This window comes from Chinchilla lanigera, unplaced genomic scaffold (assembly GCF_000276665.1).
Source record: "Chinchilla lanigera isolate Chin_1 unplaced genomic scaffold, ChiLan1.0 scaffold00035, whole genome shotgun sequence".
NCBI lineage: Eukaryota > Metazoa > Chordata > Mammalia > Rodentia > Chinchillidae > Chinchilla > Chinchilla lanigera.
This window is the reverse complement of record NW_004955436.1, coordinates 10,081,203-10,099,296: the sequence shown is the minus strand read 5'-3', so window position 1 is coordinate 10,099,296 and position 18,094 is coordinate 10,081,203. Positions and strand designations below refer to the sequence as shown.

Sequence of the window (18,094 nt, the reverse complement as noted above, 5' to 3'; positions counted from 1 at the left end):
AAAGAAAGAAAGAAAGAAAGAAAGAAAGAAAGAAAGAAAGAAAGAAAGAAGGAAAGAAAGAAAGAAACTGGGAAAATGAAAATAATTTCCAGCAAGTTATTAGGGAAAATAAAATTCTAAGCTCCAAGCCACCTATCTAGAGAGTGATAATCCACAACAGGAGAAAACAAAAATAAAAACAGCCTGCATTTCTGAACCTAATGCATTTGTTTATCTGTGTATGTTTGTGTACACGTGTGAGCAGGCTTTAAAACAAACATGTGCTTGCAATCTGGCACATCCAGAATAGCTCTCCATCTGAACTACAGGAAACATGCTTTGCACAGAAGCTTCCTAGCTTTAAGCCTTAAGCTAGTTATGATATAAATTTCTTTTTTCTAATTAACATTCATACCAGGTAGAAGAAAAAGTAGCTCTCTTGCATGTCAGCCTTAAAATAAAATAGAAATGGACAAGAAAGAGTTCAGTAAGTATTTCATTATGGTCCACTCCCCAAAACAGCTATTTTGCAACAAACACCATTTTTCTCAACATGTATAATATATTCTACAAAATACCTTACAGGTTTAATTCATCCATCTACCCATCAATCCATCCTTCCATCCATTGAGAAAGCCTAACTAGAACTACAATTATATTAAAAACTAGGGAGTCATGGCATACTAATGTCCTGTATACATACTTCTCTCATGTGATGTAGGAGAAATCTCCATCTTGGAGTGATTTACCTGGTTCTGACAAGCCACTGCAGTATGTGTTAGCTGTCATCTTTCTTTAAAGAAATGCTGAGTGAAACACACTTTCATTATCAGTCTGTGAAAGCAGAGCAGCGGAAGCTTGTGCCATATGGACTTACTTTGTTTCCCAGGTATGGGGCCGGGGCACTCCAGTAGTAGCTGTCTGGCAGGGCTTGCCGGGCCTCCACATTACTGATGCTGATCTTCACAGGTGACCCAGAGTTGTCCTGGTGGGGTGTCACTCGCAAACGGCCAGAGATGTCAGTCAAATACCAGCCACTCATGTCTTGTATCTTCCAGAAAACACACAATAATCATTAAAATCCATCAACTATATTTTCTTTCATATTGCTTGTATTTGACAGAGAAAGGTTCAAATGTGTTACTGTGAATATCATTAAACTTATGCACTCAGAGAGGCTCTTTCCATTGTTTTCTTTATTCTTCCTTACATTTCTACTTGTTTGGATGGTACTTTTTGAATCTATACTTGTTAAAACTTGTGATTCTTAGTACTGCTTTTTTAAAAAACATAGGAATTCATTCAGAGTCACACAATAGTTACAACATTATACAGTATAGCAACTAGTTGGACTTTAAGTTTCATATTTTTTATGCCATCTGAAATTTCTTGTTGTTGGGGCTGGGGATTTAGCTCAGCAGCACAGCGCCTGCCTGGCAAGTGCAAGGTCATGAGTTCGATTCCCGGTACTGGGAAAAAAAAAAAAAAAAGAAATTTCTTGTTGCTTGTGGAAATAAAATATTTCAAAAGTGTTACATATATATTTTTAAAACCAAAGAAGAAATGAAAAAAAAAATACAAGTATTAGAAAGTTGTCTTTTCATTTAATATTTCTTCCAACCTCCACATTTTAAAAATTTTTACATTGACAGTTAAGGACATTTGACTCCATCAACCCGTTGCCATGACGAGAGCTTACAATACTGTACGCGCTTTCCCATAGGCTCAGAAGTACTCTGGGAACTCATAGCCTAGATGCCTGGCCCGGAAAAGCAAGGAGCCTTAAAGGAAAAATGAAGGAGTGAGCGATGATTCGCTTTTCCATTATTTCCAGTTAGGAACAGGCAGACAGCCATACTCTGCTTCCTGAGGACTCAGGCTATCGGTGACCCAGGTCTTGCTAAACATCTGTGAACTGCTTGGTGCTGGGCGAGCAGGGGCAATTGGCTCTATTGAGGTGAGGGCGAAATATTTTTTGAAAATATCTTCATGTAGAGATAATTTGATTTTTCTTGTTCCAAAGCTGTGGAATCTTTAGAACTGCTTTGGTCAAAAAGAAAAAAATAGAGGCCTATTATAAACTCATTAGTTTGGAAGAGAATAGGAAACAGATTCCTTCCTCTTCCTCCATTTCCAGCAGCAACCTTCAGGTGTCCTAAGACAGTGGAATGCAGTGGACACCAAGGTTGAGTGCTGCCAGCTTTGTCCCTTGGTTAGCTGCAAAAGCTTGTTACAGCAGTGGCCGACGGGGGCCGGGTGGGACTCTATGTATGAAATGAGTAAGTTTGGAACCAAAAGATCATTTCCTATTGATTCTTCGAAGTCTGTTTTGACAACAGTACACTTGATAATATGTATACAAACTGATATTTAGACATGAGGGTATATCAGAAAGTACTCCAAATGACTGAATACAATATAGGTGGAAAAAAATTAACAGCTGTATTCTAGATTAATCAGCTAGCTGATGAATGATAAAGGAAAGAAGTGTCTGGAAGATAGCTTATTAAAATAGTTTTTGTAAAACACAAGTCTGATCATCTCATTTTACTGCCTAAAAATCCACCAGTGACTCACTAACAAGATTATGAAGGGTCTGTTTTCCTCTAAATTCTCTTTTAGACAGAGAAACTGCTGTCTGTAGGGAGAGGCCATGGAGAGCGTGGTAGGCAGTGGAAGCAGAAAGATGAGCAGATGTGTGTTAAAAGAAGACAGCCTCAGTTACTGCTAAGTAGTTTTCAGTCTTGTCCAACCCGTGGCCTTCTTGTCCTCTGTTTTTTCTATTTTTTTTAGCAAAGAGGAATCATCTTGGGCTGCATATAAAACACATACTGTAGTAAATACATACATATGTGTAGCAAGACTACCTTATATTTGCACTTTTATTACGATATTAAAAGATGGTAAAAGAAGATGAAGAAAACAAAGAAAGAAGGAACAAAATAGAAAGATGGTAGGAAGGGAGGAAAAGAAAGAAAAGAAGGAAAAGAAAAGGAAGGAAGGAAAGAAGGAACAGAGGAAGAAACAAAGAAACAAAGAAACAAAGAAACAAAGAAACAAAGAAACAAAGAAACAAAGAAAGAGAGGTGGCAAGTTGGACATGACTGGTTTAGGTAATAATTTTAAAAATGTTAAATCAACTAAAAGTGAAGGTATTATCTAAACTTGTTGCCCTTTTTAATAGTGAAAGAACCTGGAAAGCATTAAAAAAGGTGATGGGTCATATGTATTGTATAACAATGACAATAGAATTTTCCTAAATTGTATATGGGACATATAAAATATAATTTTTATATTTAAAAATCATGTTTTCTCTATTGTACTGTCTTCTGGAGATAAAAGTAAATTCCACTATTGTTTCACATAGTAATTATGGACATTCAAACCCATTAAAGCTTGGAGGGAAGACACAGTAATAGTATTTGAAGACAGATCTATCGCTTTTTCTTGCTGCATTTCAGTCGAAGCTCACTATAATATACTTTAAAAAATCTTACAAAGAACACAAGCAGCAGCAAAGAAGAGGCAGGGGTGGCGTGGAGGACGAAATGACAGCTCTTACATTGCCGTAGGTCCAGTAGGAACTCTGACATCTGTTTGAGACTCCTGAACAGAAACACTCATCACAGCCCTTTGGATTATCCTCTTGCAAATTGAAGAAGCCAGGCTTGCAACGACTGCAGTCTCCTCCTTCAACATTCTCCTGTGAATAGAGAGAGGCATTACAGAGAAGGACACTAGCAACAAGAAAAGTGCTACCCTCTCTTAGCGTTCAGGTCTAAAATGCCCTCCAAAGCCTCACTGGTTTGGAAGGTGATTGATTATGGGGCTTCTAGGTGGCTTGTTCTTAGGAGGCAGGGTCTGGTCTGGAGAGGGGGTCCCTGCGGGTATGACCTTGAGCATCTGTCTCCCTTCCTGTCTCCCGCCCTGACTCAGCTTCCCAGACTCCATGCAGTGAGCAGATTTCCCTCTGCGATGCCCCTCCGCCATGCTGCCCCGCCTTGCAGCCAGCAGTGTATGACCTGAAACCTCCACACACTGTGAGCCCCAGGGAACCTTTCCTCCTTTAAGTGGAAGTGTTGGATATTACGTCTCAGTGACAAGAAAGTGATTAAAACACCTTCACAATTAAGAGCTTTCTGTGTGTCTGTGTAAAAAAAAATGCTAACTGCTCGTTCTTCATTTCATCTTCTCAGGAAGATTACAGTGTAATATTATTTTTAAACATTTGCTCATAAGCTTCTCCTGAAGCTATATCTTTTCCAACCAAATTGAGGAGAAAGCTTATTTGATCCTAATCTACTGTACTGAGAGTTATGATTTTAAGCTTCATGTATGTTAAGCCTGTAAGTCACTGTCATGATAAAATACAAGAATATTGCAGTCTGAATAGCATGGGGCCAATTGTGTTTACTGTTCTGTATTACCGAGCAACTTTATCTTAAAACACATGACATATGGTAAAATGTTATGGGAATTATACCACTGTGAAACACTTCATAACGCAGATTAAAAATACATACACTCGAGGCAGACATACTAATTTGACATGCAGAGAAACTGAACAAATAGTATTTCTCTGATCAGACTAAGTAGAAAAGGGGGAGAGTTTTCCTGGTTAACTTTAACAGGACTTCCCTTACCACACTGGTCTAGCCAGTGAGATTGTGATATTATTGGAAAAACTCAGTCCTGTTCGCTGACTGCTCTCCCTGGTGATCTGTCTCCATAGCCCCAGGCTCAGTACATGAGCACTGTTTTCCTGTGAGCCTGCAATAGACTCAGTCCGGGGAGAGCCCACTACACAGTGCACAACTGGGAAGGGTGTAATCTCGCAGAGGAAGAAGTGGTTAATATTCGCTGATACTGCTAAATGGAGGCTCCCTGTTTTCTAGACTTTCGGTGTTATGTAAGCATGCATTTATTCCGCATTTCCTGTTTTGCTTGAATTCCCTTTCCTACCTAAATTATCAAGTTTTCCTTTCCTTGGAGAACTAATTTTCCTCTCACCCATATTCTAGTTCCTGACCCCCTTTTGCAGTGCTGGAGACTGAAAGCGGAGCAATCTCACTGAGCTACATCCTGCAACTTTTTAATTTTTATTTTGAGACGGCGTTTCACTAAGTTGTCTGAGTGAGACTCCAACTTGCGATCCTCCTGCCTCCCCCACCAAGTAATGGGATTATAGGAGTTAAAACATATAACTGAAATTTTAAAGATTACTCTCTTCAGTTTTATGTCATACTCTAACCAGAGGTAGAAATCCTGCTTAGTTATCATTACAGTTGCAGAAAACAACTAGGTTCCTTTTACAACACTGAGCATTACCTTCATAAAAGTTTATTATTGTTAAATGAGTCTCTTGACGGTCGTGATTTTTATGCACACCAAAGTGCTATGCATACAGTAGATGCTTAGTAAAAATGGTTTTATTAAGCAAGGACTGGGAGGAACGTAGGCTTGATATAATCTGAGCACATGTAAGTAAAAGTACAAAAAAGAAAAACGGCAGAAAATAAGGAAAATTTATAAGAATAAACAAAGAGGTTCTTAGATCCAAGGGAACTTGTTTAAAATCAACATTTTTGCTGTTAATTTTTATGACCCATTTTCACTGGTGAGGGACATAACAAGAGGTTTTCATCCTGTTTTAGGATATTAGAATCCTGATATGTACACCAATTAAAATTCTGCCACTAACATACAAACCAGTTTTGATTTTTTAAGGTTGATTTCAGATATTTTGAAATGATAGATGTCAGCAAAACTAAACAAACAAATTTTTAAACTTGTAAGGGAGAAATAACTCCCTAAAGCACTCAAAATGAGAACATTTTCAAAAGGATAGGTAAGCAGGGGAGATGAAACACATTTGTAATTATTATTAAGATTATCCCGTGGAGAACACTGCAACACAGTTCTGGACACTATGTTCTGTGCCAGTTCTAATATCCTTTTCATTTTCTCTAATTTGAAAGAAAATAATACCACTTTTCTGGGATTCAGACAGAGTTCAACAATTAGAAAATTTTACACATTAGTCACATTTTATTTAGCTCTATTTTAACCTGGTAATATGACCCTGAAAAATTGTGATTAAATAATTGCATATTAAATTTAAATTAATAACCTGAAGTAACACATTAGGGTAGGAATTCTAGATACTCTGTAGATGAGTGGGTCAAGGTCTCTGTCCAAGAGACAGACCTAAAAGCCAATAGCTACTTGGATAAAAAAAAGATGCACTCACAATTGACTATATATATATATATATATATATATATATATATATATATATATATATATATTTGTTTGTTTGTTTTCCAGTACCAGGAATTGAACTCACGACCTAGTGCTTGCCAGGCAGGCACTGTGCCACTGAGCTAAATCCCCAGCCCCCGCAATTGACTATAATACAGGGTGGAACAGGGTAAGCGCAGCCCAGGAGAAAATTAAGTTACAGGAACATAAGGAAGTGCTAATTCCTGCTGTCAGGGCTTCAGGAGGCTTTACGACAGGAGAAAAATTTCACCTACACCTTGAAGCCCGGTTTAAAAATTCAATTTGTTGTCAGAGCTAGGATGAGAGGGCATGCTGCCAAATATATTTGGGACAAGAATTAATAGGGAAAAAAGGAAAGGTTCACTTATTATTAATTCTTTCAAGTAAGTGCACTGGATATTTCTTACTTGCTAGGAACATTGCTACTAGCAATCTAGCATCCCTACCTTATTATAATAGGTATTTGAAGCTGTCCTCAGAGATAGGAGTTTTATCCCTCAAGAATTGGTAGGTTGTTAATAGACATTCAGAAGGAAATAAATTCACATAACTTTGAGACTTAAATTGACAGGACCAGGTAAAATGACTATGAAATGGGAGACAGGGGAGCAAAAAGAGTCATTACTGCATACATGATGCAGTATTGGGTAACGCAACAGATTTTGGTGCTTATATGCTGGATACCACAATGAATATGTTACAGGGAGACAACAATTAAACATCTTAGAATATCTTGCCTGGTAAGATTGTCTTTTCATACCTAAAGCATAAGGACACATCTGGTATTTTATGCTAACCCTGTGGCAAATGCCTCTTTTTAAAATTGAAGGTGTGGGGCCACTGGAACTCTGGGGGTGTCAGAGACTGAGAAGTTAAGGTTTGTCCCAAGGGCTTTCCATATCTATATAACAGCCCCCAATAGACACCCTGGACACCACAACTTACAGCCTCTGCAAGCTTTCACTGAAAGAGTAATGAGGAACTTGTGGTTGGCTTTCCCTGGTCTTTTCCTGGAGCATCTTCTGTCTTTGATAACTTTAACTTGGAATCTTTCATGCCATGCACTATGAGATGAAGGAAACAGCTTCTCTGAGCTTTATCTGTTCTTCTAGCAAAGCACTGAAACTGAGGGTGCTGTATGGGACCTGACTCACCGTGATGGTATGATGACAGAATACGGTAGCCAAGCAGTACCTTGTGGTGTTTACTGTGACAGACCTTCACACCAATATATGTTAAACCCCATTACAAGTCTTCCAGTTAACCTGCTTTGTCTCCCCATTCCCAGTTCACTTCAACTCCTTTCATAAACTACTACCATCCCTGAGAACATTCGCGAGGGCTTCCTGTCCAGTTGCACAGCGCTTGTCTCCCTAGAGCCACAACTTTAAGCTTATACACTACCACTTTTTATTCCTCTGTCTGTCCCAGACTTTTGCTCTAGTCAGCTGTAGCTTCTGCTAAATTAAATTTGGCTTGAGGTTGTTTCCGTACCTAGAGTCCCCCACATAATGAATTGCAAACTAACACTATGTCAATAGGCTAAAAATTTAAGAGTCTGCTTGTATTAACAGAAAGTCAGGTTTCAACAGAGCACCAGCCCCTGAGCTTTAGCCAGTCACAGGCTGTCATTCATCAGGTTCTTTCTAAATAAGGCAAATATCTAGAATTAACTAATCAAGCTGTTTTTATTTTACATTTGTTTTAGTCTATTCCCACTTACGGAGTACTTGAGAGCAGCAGTCTCTGAATTTAATCTGGTTCTGAGTGCTGTCTGATTCAAGAATTTCCCTTTGTTCAAAGACACTGAGTTAAATTTAACTTATCAAGAGTTTTTCTTTTAAGGTTCCTTATCAGATTGAGGGACATTCACTCCATTCCAAATGGCTAGGCTTTGATTTTTCTAAGGCTTTACTGAAGACAAATTTAAAACACAAGTATTAAATATATGGATATAAGGAATGCTTATAGGTTGTTATTTATGGCACACTTAAAGGGTCTTTCAAGGTTGGCAGGAAGATGTCAAAGGAGGAGGAAAGCTTTTTAGCTGAGCAGAACTCCCTTGCAGACAAATTGCAACCCACACGAAACTAATCACCCATACCAGATCCTATGATATTTTTCCTTTACTAAACTCCCTTGAGAGAGTATATAGGTAGATATACAAGTAATTTCTTGTTTGTAAGATTGCATTTAAAATTTTTTCTTTTTTAAAAATAAGTTTTTGAGTGATGATTCATAGAGAACATCACACTATGATGTTTGCTGTTTTATGGAACAGGGAGAAGTACAATTCAAAGACAGAAGTGAACTGTTCCAGGGCTTTTCTACGTACCTTCTCAGCAACAAAGTTTCCCCATCTTTTACATAACATAGTAAATAAATCTTATTTTAGTTAGCTCCTTCACGCTGATATATTGATCTTGGCAGTTTGGGTTGCAATTCTTTCCACAAGTTTCCAAGGGCCTTTTGAGGCCTTTGATTGCTTTTTCAAAACCTCTATGACTCATCCACATTGATCCATGATTCAGCCTCTGATTGTACGCATGACTGATTCTTGGAAGATACTCTTGATATGAGCAGTCTAAGACTTAAACATTTTGGTCCTTAGTTTAAATATGAACCATCTACTCAGTGCTGAGCTCTTTGAGTGATTCAGTTTCCTTTCCTTTCAATATCAAATTATTAATAAACACCAGGCACATTTTCCTCATTTTTCTTATTTTTTAAAGGACCCATTCATTCATCAAATCATTGTTGGGGTCCTCTGAACAAGTTATGATAGGGGATACCAAGTGGAATGCAAATTGCCCTAAGAAGATTGTACCAAACGAAGTAAAAAAATGTGAAGACTACATAGTAGATGGTAGAGGGAATTAGGTGTTCTAAGAGGGGTACAGAGATATCCATCACCAGAGTTTGCTATATAACCTCAAATCAAGTCAGAAAAGTCCCAGGGTTGAGCAAAATAAGGCATATCCTGAAGTTTTCATGATAAAATGAGCATAGGCTCCCATAGCACCATCCTGTCAGTTGTAATGTTACTAGGCATGGCTATCTACTAAAGGTCATGTGCTGAAAAAAAAAAGTACAAGCACTAAAGCTGCCGTTACTGTTCTTCTCTCCCTCTTTGTATTATAAGGTTGGCAAGGCCCATGTCTTACTCCTTGTTACTTTCTATTTCAGGTCCTGCAGACCGTGTGGAATAATTGGTCCAAAATATCAAACAATGACAGTGAGAGTTTACAACTTCCAGTCCAAAAGCCATTTTAATCATTATGAGGTTTATCTTTCTAGAGCTACTATTCTATTACTTCTTTGTATTGAACAACTTTAAAAAGAGTTCTAAACATAATTTAATATATTTTTATAAGGCATTTCAAATATTTACCTAAAAATGTGAGGTCTACTCTATGAAAACTCCCGTCAATTTAAAAAACTATTTTATTTGTTTTCAGTCCACGTGTTATTCTTTCCAATTTGCATTCTTAATGATAATTTTCACACTGAAACGTATGGATGAAGTAATTTCCAGAACATTCCAAACTTCCATTCAAGAAATTAAGATTCTAAGCATTCTATTTTCACTTTTTCCAAACTATTGTTATAATCAATTATATTAAATATGAATCAACCATAGTCAATTTTTTTCCATTGTAAATAATCTATATAATAAACATTTTCATATTCATACAAGTTGTTATATTAAAAAGTGTCACTTTACTTCAGACAACATTCTCAGTCTATTTAGTATATTTTTCATTATTATGACTGTAAAGACTCTATTGAGTAATTGTTTTCATAATAATCCCCACCATGGTATTTTAATCTTATAGATATACTCTGTATACATGTAATGTGTATGCTTACCTTACATGTAAAATGAATGTTTTTGTCCTTCATCAACCAATTTTAATTTCCTTAGGGAAGCATGTGTCTTTTAGACACATATTTCCAATGAAGATATTTAGTAGAATGTCTGATTAAGTATGTTGTAGCCTATCTTGCCAAAAACATTTACAGAAGTTGCTGATTTTTCCCTAGGTTATTCTCTTCCCCTGAAAACAAAGTTGGATTACAAGAACCTTACTAGTTTCTCTTTTTTTTATTTCTAAAATCAGATTCTGTGGGGCTGATATCAGTTTTCCACTTGCTATAGTTTCCTCAGTATAGTTTCTCTCTGGAGAAATACAGTCACAGTAATTTTCCTGCATTCATTCTCCTGAAGCTGCCTCCTTATAAATTAGGTGCAACTTCAGCAGTCCATGTTTAACTGTGATTGTTAGTCAACTGGGAATTCTATTGACAATGTTACCAAGAATATCTACAGTGACATTTAAGTTAGTCTCTGTGATAATTGCTTCAGAAATTTTGTAATCATGCTGGGCTCTTTGGATATGTGTAGTCAATTACAGGTTTGCTTCCGCTGTGGCTTTCACTCTAATGCATCCTACTATTAAAAAACTTAACAAATGGAAGGATAATTAGTTAATTAGCAGTATTTGTTGAGTGCTTACTCTGTAAACGTCCTGTTCCAAGGATAGATAATAAATGGTGGGAGAGGGAGAAAAAAAATAAATGAAACCTAGTTTTTACTTTTGCAAGCTGAGCTTTTAATAATGTCAAAAACGATAAAACCCATAACCAGATAGTGGCTAAAACGATTTTTTTTTTTAAAAAAGGGATTTTATTCAGAAACTATGGTAATAGGGAAAGAGACCTCAGTGTGGAACTGGATTTCATTCTCAATTCAGCAAAGATAACTGGGGATCTATAGCTTAGGACTACGTGGGGGTCAGTTTATGGAAACTGCTAAAAGGAAACAGCAAGGGTAGGCTGATTCTTGTTAAAGAAACCTAAACGGATTCTTGCTGAAGGCAGAATTGTGCTCTCAGGTACTGAGAATGGGGAGTCTTTGATAAACGGATGTGGCAGGATTCTAGCCTCAGCTGAGGCACATTGGAGGACAAGGACCAAAGTGAGATGAAATCAGGGACAGCTCAGAGGAGCCCTTCCGGTGTTTAAGGAGAGAATCTTTACTGAAGAATTAATACATAGTGGATTGCTTTCTGGTTGTTTATATTACTTTTCACATGCAGAGAGGTTTCCATTGTTTTCATCCACTAGGGTTTTTATGATGTATTAACCTTTTTATTGGGTTTGCATTAGCACCCGCTTTTTCTCTTTCAACCAGAATGATCATGGTATTAACTTGTCAGACTTAAGCCCGAGGTGTTTCTAAAATGAGCTTTCCATGTCGCATATGTTTGCATTTAAATTACACATGTAAAGTTTTCACCATAAAAAGTGCATGCGGAATTGGTCTCTCATCATGGTTACAGCTCAAATAATATCGTTCATCAGTTAAAATATTTTTGATATTTATAGTGGGATAGTTTCAGTATAGCAAGTGACTCATGTGGAGCCTCTTTTTCTATATTTCCTTAAAAATATGGTTAAGAGTTTTTTATCATGAAATTGCTGGATGACAGAGCTTTGTCATCTCAAAGGAAATAGACAATGTCAAATTGCCTAAATTGTGACACTGAAAATAGTAAACCTTCCCATTTCCCCAGGACTGCACTGGTTTTTGGTATTATCAGCTATCTCTGCATTTTAATATTTACTTTACATTCTTCAATCATTTTAAAAGAAATTATCTATTTTTAAAGCATTTACTTCTAGGTTTCCGAAAGTGTATGATGCTACTCTAAATATTTTTGTTACATTGTCTATTTAGTTTTCCCTGACCTATAGAAGTACTTCTGCTTTTTATAGCTTGATTTTTGTATCCTGCAATCTAGTGAAACTTTTTTCTGGGTTCAATATTCTTACCAAAGTAAATTTGGTAAATCCTGCAAAACGCATGTTCAATGTTATTATTTTGTCTGGTACTTAAGTATCTCATTTTACTGTTTTATCTTTGTATGCTACTTAATAGGCAATTTCCTTAAGACCATAATTCTGATTCTCCTTATAGTTGTATCTAATCTGTTATTTTATATTACATATATATTGTGCTCATTTCTTTGCTAAATTAGTTTATTATTTTGTTTTACTATATCATTCTATTTTGTAGTGTTTTTCTAATCCTTCACCTGCTTAGTCTTGCATGTTTTTATGATGGTACATTTTAACCTATTTCTACTTTTTATGATTTATGTTACAAAATATAATGACATTTCTAGACTATTATTTTCAGACTGTTATTTAGATCTTAGTGTACAAATATTCTGATAATTGTGACTATCAGTTTCCTCTTGTAGTTATTTTCCTCTTCCTTGCTGTGCTGTTTTGTGGTGAGCGCATTTTTAGTTGAAGCCATGTTCCCTCCAACCCCCAAGGGAAAACCATTTGCTTGATTCATTGCAGAATTCTAGCAAATAAAGACAGAATAACAGCGCCCGTATTCCCATGAGGCACTCCCCCTCGGGGAGTGAATTTCTCACAAGGCACTAAATTTTCCTGACCTTGACCCCTAAAGAAAGGAGTTTCCTAGCTGCCTCTCCAGATTTGCAGGAAACATTTTCTAGTTCCCTTTTCACAGTCAGAAAGGATTTCAAGAGTCTCTGCTTAAGTCATTCAGTTATCATTTCTCTCCACTGAGTCCTAGGGAACACTTTAAATCCCCAAACTTGAGCCTCAGTCTTAAAACTAAGTCTGGCCTCACACCCCTGTCCCAGAGCCCTCACTGCACAGTTTGCTTGAGCTTATGTTTTATTGCAGTTCCCTTCTTGGGCTGGACACCTTGAAATGGTCCTTTCTTTCTTGAAATTAAATATTTTTAAATTATCTGCTATGTTTATGCAGAGTATCTGTGTGACTAAAATAGCAAAAACAAAAGTGTGTTGTCTCCATATACTCGGTATGGCATTTAGAATATCAGTTATTTAACACTCACAGTGGAAAAAATTTAATAACAAAGCCTTTGATAAGTGAGATATTTCTTTCTATGAACACTGAAAAACTCTTACTGTGTTGCGTTAAAGGAATAAATGTTCAAATGCATATTGATTAATGTGCTCATTGGAAATGAATATTTACACAGATATATTATTTATATATTATTTTACATATAATTCATAGTTATTTATTCTTATTCAATATTACTAATTTTGATACCAATACTAGATGCACATGAATACATAGTTCTGCTCAACCAAAATGCTATAATTTCTTTGAATTTCAGTCAATAAAACTTTGTTTAAGTAGCATTTTCATTCATGTTGTTTTGAACGATGTCAACATACTTAGCTCAAATTATGCTTTCATGGAGAGGAAGAAATACTGTGTTCTTCTTCGCACTGATAAGTGTTCTTTTACTATTTAGCCTGTACACATAGCATATTGATGTACTCAGATATTTATTTTTCTTGTAAGTAAGAGGTAACAGGCACTTAGCTGTAGATTGCATGGGCATTGTGATAGTATTAATTACAATATATTGTTCTACAACTGTGCTAATTCATCTGTTATATGCATATAATTTGTTATTCCTATGATCATATAGATGTTTAAAGCTTACTTTCTACAAGTTTGTATCCCAGAGAAAACTTGTCTTAAGAGCTGACAGTTTTCTATTTGAAATGTCACAGGTTTGAAAGATGCTCTTAATGATGCCATTCACTTAATTTTTCAATCTGTTTTATGATTTCTTAATTGCTGTTTATTGTGGCATTTTAATTGTCTGTGTAAAGCTTCAAGTGTCTTTGTGGGAGGCATTTTTCTTATTAGGATTATAATCACTCTCTGTACAGTACTGAGTCGGGTAGAGAGCTGGTGGGAGCAGCTCAAACAGCTTTCCCTCCCGACTCTGCTAATCACGACAGCTCTCTTGCTCTGCACACAGCATCCCGGATGTTATTTGCCAAAGACAATGAACAAAATGCGGCCTGCCTTTTCTTGTTACTTTCGATCAACATGCTAGACATCACTTTCCTCTGCGTGGTGGAAATACAAAAATGCTTCATTTTTCCCCTGTCTGATTCCCTATATTCTGTAGACTGAGGTAGTTTCTTTTCCATTGTAAGCAAGGCGAGCTAGTCCATTATTTGAGCAAGTGAAGGCTAGAAATACCTGTGGAATTTTGGGAAGGAAATAACGCGTGCAGTAGATGTTTTGATACCTATTAGAGAAGAGATTTGAAGGCCTTCAGGAGGACCCAAAAAGTCATTTAGGGTAGAGAGGGGAAGTGTCCTTAAGGAACCAATCACTCAACAAATCACTGTCTAGCCTTGTTCGAGAAGAGCAATTTTTCATTTCAGATAATATTGGAATGAAAAGTACTAAATCTAAAAAATGTACTATATTCCAGTACATGACAAATCACCATGTGCTCCCTGGACTTCCTGCTTACTTGTGTGGACAGTAAATAGTCCAATATCCAGTAGATCAATATAGGTACATAAATTGGCCCTGTACCATAAATTGGTGCAAAAAAACATGCCTGCTTTTTACCTATTATAATATTTAGCTTGGTATTTCAGACATCTTTTTGCAATATATATATACTTACATTGAAATGACATATGACTTAATGTTTAAATGCTTATACATATGCATGTACATGTATCAACTATAACTATGAAATATTTTCAACTGCTTACATAAGCCTGATAAATTAATAAAAGTCAGAATTCTTTTAGTAAGGCTCCTCTATGATTGTAAACAGAAGGGAAAAAAAGTTCTTTTCATTGGTATTTCCATAGAGATACCACAGGCTAATTTTTTCAAGAACTGCTCACTCTCTTGGGTAACATAACTATGTACTAAACAGAACATTATCGAAGTGATCACTATAAACTTAGTCAGGGTGATCATTTTACACTTGCTCATGCCTCTCTGTCTCCTGTATGTGCATAAGCTGCAGATGTAATGTATCCCTTGCTGTTAACGTGATGAGCCATTAGCCAAGCATGTGCAACAAATAAAATCACAATTCTAAAAGTACCCTTGGGAGGAAATGTTGAGTCTTGAATCAATTCCACTAGGCCTTCTTCGGCTTTAGTAATTAAACAGAAGAGTTGAAAACGGTGAGAATTTTAAGAACTATCTGAATTCTAACTTTAGAGGGTTATTTAAAAATCGAGAAGGAAACCTTTGAAAAAATTCTTTTAAGAATTAGATGCAAAGAAGTAGTAGATCTAAGTATAATGCTAAAGAGTTGCTGCTTCTAATGATGTATATGTATTATTACATATAAGTTTTAACTGAACAGATTAGATGGGCAGTGGGAAGAAAAGTCTTTCTGTTATAAAATGATAGTCTCATGGTGATTTATCTACTACATATCTGTAGTTTTTAGATAAATGGTAGGTCACTTATAAGTGACTTGATAAAGTGATCCTGATAAGCATTTAGGGACTGTTTTAGGACACTTATAGGAGTTGCACATACAGAGCAATTCCAGCCAGCATAACTGAGAAGCCAAGGGAAATAACCTTCTGTCTTGACCATGGGATACTACTGGTAAATAATGTACCTTGCAGCTACATGGCCCAAAGCAAGGGTCCTCATTTGTGCTCCCCGAGCCGCTACAGTTGCAGGCCTGGCAGGCTGGGTAGCCAGTGTAACCCCTGGCACACCGATCACAGCTCACCCCTCCAAAGCCAGTTTTGCAATGACAGGATCCAGGGGCCAAACCTACAGGAAGAGACACACACAGCAACAGTTTAAAAATAAACACAGAGTTTTACTTCTTAAAATTTCAATTTCTAGTATCCTTTAATAACATGTTTTGGCTCCCAGATCAAATTCTTGATATATATCAATACATTTAAAACCAAAGAGCATGGAGTGTAAAGAGAAGGTTGCTATATATATGCTGACATAGAATCTTCTAAGCACCCTTAGAATATTAAGAATGAAGAGAAAGATGAAATCTCAGATCATATAAAAACTACAGTCACCATATTCTAAGGCTCTAAAAGAGCTAGAAAATAATGAGAGAATAATTGTCTTAAACTCTACGCAGAGAATTATAACCAGGAACTTGTGCATACCTGAAAACTCATAAAATAAGTTTCCCCCAATACAATATCACAAGATGGGAAAGAGCCTTGAGGATACAGATACAGTACTTACCCAGCAGTTTAATGGTCATAATCTCAGGGTAATGTCACATTAGTATTATTAGAGAAAAGAATACATGTGTTCATGAGGATGGATATTTTGGATATGAGAAATAGAAGAGGGATATAAAAGCAGTTAAATTTCCTTTGTTCAACAATTATACAAAGAGAAATGCAAAAGAGAATCATTATCCCCATGACCATGTTCTCTTCACTAATAATACTGTCTAGGATGTTTCCTGATATTACTGTCTCTTTCTAGAAAAAAAGATGCAGAATGAATGAATCCAACAAATAGATTTGTAAAATTTGGAAAAGGGTAAGAGTAAGTTGATAAAAGATAGTCCATCAGATCAAAAGGAAGGGAGAGAAAAGGAAGGATACATGATCGTGGAAAGCGTTACACTGAACAACAGGAGTACTGTCAAAGATGCTATCTATCATAAACAGTGTTGCTATTCCTGCTACAAGTGTGTACTGTCATGTGGAGTAGAGATATGTAAGATCACTGGAAATATTAAAACACAGGTACATAAATGCATTTTAAGAAAACATATATGATAGAAAGAAACAGAGTAACACTAACCAGGGCCATGTGTGGATGCCATTAATAAAGATGGATTAAATGATTTTTATTATTATAGTCATGGTTCAAATAAATAGTATTTATGAACTCAAAATATACACACCAAAAGATACAGGAAACATGAAAAATTGTTTAAAGCTCAATGGTTAACAATGAAATTACAGTATCTGTACAAAATTGGGGAAAACAGAAAATTTGAATAATTTAATGATGTTGAATTACACATTACATAGTATATAAATATGTAACATACCTTAATACTTACTAATCTACAACATGTCTGTTTGTCAAATCAGAAGATATGTAACATTTATTTTCTTAAAATAAATTACTACTGTACTTCTAAATTTATATCAAATTTTTCAGTAAATTAAGATCTATTGTGAATTTCAAATATGATTAAATGTTGTAAAATGTCAACCATCAAAAAGTTAATAAATATCTCTAAAGCCCTTGGGTTTAAGAGAAAAAACAAATCTTCAATTGCAAATTAAACACAAGGAAAATAGTTTTCTAAGTGTATGATATTAATGCTGAAGAAATTTAGCTATGTTGACCAGATATGGAGAAATAGTAGTTCAAAATTTCTCTTATAGACTTAGGTCACTCTAGTATTTTAAAAAATGATTAAGTACAATTTGAATCATGTAATTATAAAAGGAGATAAAACACAAAATAAACACAAGACAGAAAGGAGATCTAAAGAGTAATAAAAGTGAGATAAACGGAAATTTTGAAGCTAATCAGGATGTGAAAACATGGGACATTATTAGAGAGTTACCACAAAATTTTTAATATCAGGTGATATTTGCAAATTGTTTTCAATGTTTCAAGCTCTTACAGGTGTATAGAAATGGATAGGCAGGTAACTGAGTCTATGAAGCTAGTAATCTCTTGGATCAAAATACAGCAAAGATAAGCCAAAATAAAGAAAATCATTGCTAACACTTGAACGCACTTTTTTATTTTGGGCATTTTATTTAGTATTATACACAGGATGTGGGTTAAGTTGGTAAGCAATAAATCAAAGTGAGGTAAACATTATTGTTTTTTTTTTCTCATTTTAATGGAGATATTAAGGCACAGAGAAGCCGACAGCTCCATGTAGCATGACTGGCAGGTGTCACAGCCACAGACAGCTGAAGTTAGAAATCCAGATGAGAAAACTGTAAGTAGA

At 35.9% G+C, this 18,094-nt stretch overlaps 1 protein-coding gene across 4 annotated transcripts in view; it reads right to left on the bottom strand.

Moving 5' to 3' along the window:
- Window positions 1-18,094, bottom strand: part of Lama2 (laminin, alpha 2) — a 570,325-nt gene that overhangs the window by 300,805 nt on the left and 251,426 nt on the right. For all 4 annotated transcript variants that reach the window (XM_005389182.2, XM_005389183.2, XM_005389185.2 and 1 more), the window contains exons 10-12: window positions 15,743-15,903; window positions 3,542-3,682; window positions 857-1,030 (exon numbers count right to left, since the gene is read on the bottom strand). In XM_005389182.2, the coding sequence (XP_005389239.1) occupies window positions 857-1,030; window positions 3,542-3,682; window positions 15,743-15,903 (476 nt within the window). The remainder of the gene's footprint in view (window positions 1-856; window positions 1,031-3,541; window positions 3,683-15,742; window positions 15,904-18,094) is intronic.